The sequence below is a fragment of the Populus nigra genome, chromosome 3 (assembly GCF_951802175.1).
Source record: "Populus nigra chromosome 3, ddPopNigr1.1, whole genome shotgun sequence".
Classification (NCBI taxonomy): domain Eukaryota; kingdom Viridiplantae; phylum Streptophyta; class Magnoliopsida; order Malpighiales; family Salicaceae; genus Populus; species Populus nigra.
Genome location: NC_084854.1, coordinates 26,601,068 through 26,605,657, shown reverse-complemented (window position 1 = coordinate 26,605,657; position 4,590 = coordinate 26,601,068). Strand labels below are relative to the sequence as shown.

Sequence of the window (4,590 nt, the reverse complement as noted above, 5' to 3'; positions counted from 1 at the left end):
TTGATGATGGAATGAAACTATCTTTTTGAAGATTTCAAGCAAGCAATAACTAAAGAGTTCGAGATAATGGATATTGGTCTCATGTTCTATTGTTTAGAGATTGACATCAAATAAGGAGAATATAGAATCTTTATGAATCAAGAAAAGTTTTCAAGGGAGTTTATCAAGAAGTTGAAGATGAAGAATTGTGTAAAAGTAAAAACTCTAGTTGAGTGTGGAATAAAAATGTTAAAGAATAATGAAAGGGAGATGATAAACTCTAAAACATTCAAAAGTCTAGTTGGAAGTTTGAGATATTTAACATGCACTCGTCCGAATATTCTTTTTGTAGTGGGACTTGTGAGTAGGTTTATAGAAACATCTATTATGACACTTCAAAGATTTGAAGCAAATTCTTCGGTATATCAAAGGTATTGTTGATTTTAGCTTATTCTATGGTTATTCTAATACCTTTAAACTTGTGGGTTATATTGATAGTAATTGAGCTGGAGATATGAATGATAGAAAGAACACTACAAGTTTTGTTTTCTACGTGGGAGATATAGCATTCGCATAGAGTTTAAATAAGCAATCTATAGTCATTTTGTCAACATGTGAAGCTGAATATATAGCTACTATATCATATGTTTGTCATTCCATATGACTAAGGAGATTATTGAAGGAATTGTGAATGCCACAAGAGAAGCCTGCTGAAATTTATGTGGACAACTCATCAGCCATTGCATTAACAAAAAAATCCAATATTTCATGATAGAAGTAAGCATATTGATATAAGATTTTATTATTTAAAAGATTGCATTGCAAATAAGAAAGTTGAAGTCAAGTATGTGAGGACTCAAAACCAAGTCGCGAATATTTTCACAAAGCTACCCAAATATGATGTGTTTTCCAAAATGAGAGACATATTGAGAGTTATAAGTAAATCAAATTTAAGAGGGGATGTTAAAAGTAAACAAGATTTCAGTTTTTCTAAAGAATAGAGGAGTCGGTTGATTGGTTGAATTAAATGAATTGGTCGAATGGTTAAGTTGGTAGAATGTTTTTTTTATTCAGATTAGTTTTTCCTATTGTAAATTTAATTTCTTTATAGTCTAGAGCTTTATATATATATATATATATATATATATATATATATATATATATATATAAGCTTGTAATATGAGGTATTATTAATTAATATAGAGAGTGAAATCAAAGAGAGAAGCACTTTAATCAAGTTAACCTTCCTTTTATTTTTATTCTTCTTCTTTATTTTTGTTCTTGACTTTTTAATATTGCATTGCTTAGTTGATCTTATACCACACTTGTTTTATTTCCAACATAATATGCCCAAAGAGATAACTTAAACAAAGAAACCTAACCAACATGTCAAAAGGAAGAATGGAAGCCGTTAAAGATCTAATAAACTGAAAAAAGAAAAAGGAAAAAGCAAAGTCATCAATCTTTCATAAAAATAACAAACCACAAAGACATAGATTAAGCAAGACCAAAGAGAAAAATATTGGAGCAACGAAACATAACTCATGAGGAAGCAAGCAAGAAGAGAAAAGAAAAGAAAAGAAAAGAACAAAAACTGAATAAGGAAAGCTGCAACACACACACACACACACCAATCCGGCAGCCCCTCTCTAAATCAAGCAAGAAAAACTACAGCGGAAAATGATGAACATCAATGCTAGCATGAAGAAGAAGCAGAGTCATGTACTATCACGACATATAAAATGACAACACACTCATTGACAATAATATGAAAGAGGTCTAATTTTTGGAAAAAACAAAAACCTCGTGGCTAAACCATCATTGAAAATAAATTATTAATACCCTCCAAAGTGATCTGGTTTATTAATGATGATTCTTATATACATAGTAGTTAAAAAGTATCTTAACGTTTTAGCTTGTGCAGAGAGCAAAGTGTTCTATTCTTTACTGAGAATAACCTTTGATTTCATGATTATAAGTAAAGTGCAGTAATCAATTACCATTCAAGTTGGTAGCGCAACAATAAATTAGCTTGTGCAGAGAGCGAGTGGTTTGTGGCACGAGGGACTAGACACACAAAATCCCACCTGAACTGCTCTTTGCATTCAGATACATTTTGGCTGTAAATTAAGGTATGTGTTGCATGCGTCTCCCTTTCGTTTCTTCATTTCTCTCCAAGTCTCTGAACTTAAATTTGAAAGTTGTTTTCTTCCTTATGCAGTAGTATATTGAAAGTCCATTGATGGTAGAAATTAATTGGTCTTGCATGTGCTAGGGAATGTAATATAAAATTATTCTTAAGCGTCATCCACCTAATTTATGAAATAATTCCTTGTAAGGTCTCATGAATTGTTTTACATATAATACTTTAAACTAAAGCATGATTTCGATTATGCAGAACAATTCTTAGTCCTTTCTCACTCCAATCAATTCTTAGTCCTTTCTCTCTCAATATATATATATATATATATATATATATATATATATATATATATATATATATATATATATGCTATTGACTGTATTTATATTTTAATCAATTTGTTGTCGTAGTGACACTTTTTCCGGAACATGAATAAAGGGAGGTCTTATTACATGTGATTTATATGAACTACTACGAAATATGTTGTAAATGCATATGTTGAAATACAGTTCATGCATCATGTGATTATTAGCTAGAATTTTGTTTAATTGATTAATATATCTTTAAGTAAAGTTCATGTCTGGCTTATAATGAAGGGGAGCGAACATGGATGTGGATGGTTTATCTGTACGTGTTGTCGCATTGTGGAACGACTGGCAGCTTCGCTCAATGATTTTGCTAAGTCTCTGGCTGCAAATTTTCCTCACCATCGCTGGCAGTCGACGAAAGTATACAGCCGGAATCTGGCTTGGGACGCTGGTTTGGCTTGCATATACGTCAGCTGACCCGCTGGCAACTCTTTCATTGGGTACAATTACTCGCAATCAAGGGGGTTCAAATTGTACCACTAAAAATGAAAGCATCACCCCGGCATTTTGGTCATCGATGCTCCTTGTCCACCTTGGTGGCCCTTACACTTTTACTGCCTATGCAGTAGAGGACAACGAACTGTGGTCGAGGCATGTGCTTCAGCTATTAACGCAACTTTCGATGTCCTTTTATGCATCATTGAGGTCATGGTGGAGCGAGGATCCGCTCAGATATTTAGCTATTCCTATCTTTATTGCTGGAATCATAAAATATGGGGAGAGGGTTTTGGTTCTTTGGTTAGCAAGCTCCAACAAGTTTAGAGACTCCGCAAACGAAGAAAGGAAGCTTCTACGAGAGCAATTAGATCACAAAATTTCACGCGATGAACTCGATAACAAGGATACAACAAGGTACGATGAAGTTTTGGGATTTGATGGCATAAGACCAGAGGCAAAACATCTCCATGAAGCTCATTTCTTATTCCGAACTTTGAAGTTACTATATGGAGATTACCTTGTTACATATCCAACTCACATGATCAGCAACTATATTATCTTGAAGAGCAAGTCTGCTGCCGAAGCATTCGAGTTGATAGGAGTGGAGTTGGGTTTCATGTTTGATGTCCTTTTCACCAAGGCGATGACAGGGGTTTTCTGGCGGCCTCGCCTCTTTCTCCGCTCCATCAACTTTCTACTCTCTGTCTCTGCATTACTTGTGTTGCTACCCAATTTTTGACCCATGTTTTGATAAATTTTCAGAAAAATCCAAAAATAGCGAAAAACATTGAAAATCCAAAAAAATACATTTTTAATACATTTGCATCGTTTTTTAGCATTTTTAGCATCGTCTCAAAAGAATTTAAATTTTCAAAGACATTTGGAACGCGTTCAACTTTTAACGCGTTATCTTTAAAAATCATTGATTTTCTTCATTGAGTCGACGTTGATATTGCTCGTTTTCAAAAAATACAAAAAAATTAAGAAAAATCAAATTTTACAAAAAAAAAAAGAAAGAAAGTTGAGGGACCAATTTTGAGATCCATGCAATATTTTACCTATAAATACTGGTCCACAACTCAAATAAAAGGGGGGCAATTTTGATATTTGAAGAAAGAGACAACACAAAAACAAAACCCTAAATCTATCTCTTCTCCAAGCCGCCGGCTGGCCAGCCCCCCACCCCCCATTTGGTTTTTTATCTTCTCCTCACAGCTCCTTCCCCGAGGGCCGCTGACCCTCCTTCCCCACAAACCGGAGCAGCCCCCCTCAACACTGCCTCTTCTCCTTTCCTCTCAGCAGATCGCCTCTCATCTTCCCCCATTTTTCAAACCTTCCCTTTCCCAGCCATACCTAAACAGCCCAAACACAGCAGCTCCTCCTTCCCCCCCACTTCCTCAAGTTCTCACCCAAACCGACACAGACTTCCTGCCTGACGCCGTTCCTTCCTTCTTCGCCTGAGCCACCACCACTGGACCTTCCACCTCTGCAAGCCAGCCTCCACAGACTCTCCCTTCCCCGGCTAAAACTGAAGAAACAAAGCCAACAGCCGGCCGACCCAGCCTTCTTCCACAGATCCTCTCTCTCAGCTGCTCCCTTCTCCAGCCGCAGCGGCGCCTTCTTCATCCGGCAGCACCCAACAAAGCCTTCCTTCTCCAGCTC

At 36.1% G+C, this 4,590-nt stretch overlaps 1 protein-coding gene across 1 annotated transcript; it reads left to right on the top strand.

Annotated features, from left to right (window-relative positions):
* Positions 1 to 2,728: 2,728 nt before the first annotated feature.
* On the top strand, positions 2,729 to 3,667 carry LOC133689518 (uncharacterized). Its single transcript, XM_062109377.1, has one exon. It carries the CDS (start codon positions 2,729 to 2,731, stop codon positions 3,665 to 3,667), a length of 939 nt encoding a protein of 312 aa, XP_061965361.1.
* Positions 3,668 to 4,590: the final 923 nt, after the last annotated feature.

Excerpts from the sequence above, each read along its gene's own strand:
- LOC133689518 (XM_062109377.1), top strand. The coding sequence starts at position 2,729 with ATGGATGTGGATGGTTTATCTGTACGTGTTGTCGCATTGTGGAACGAC.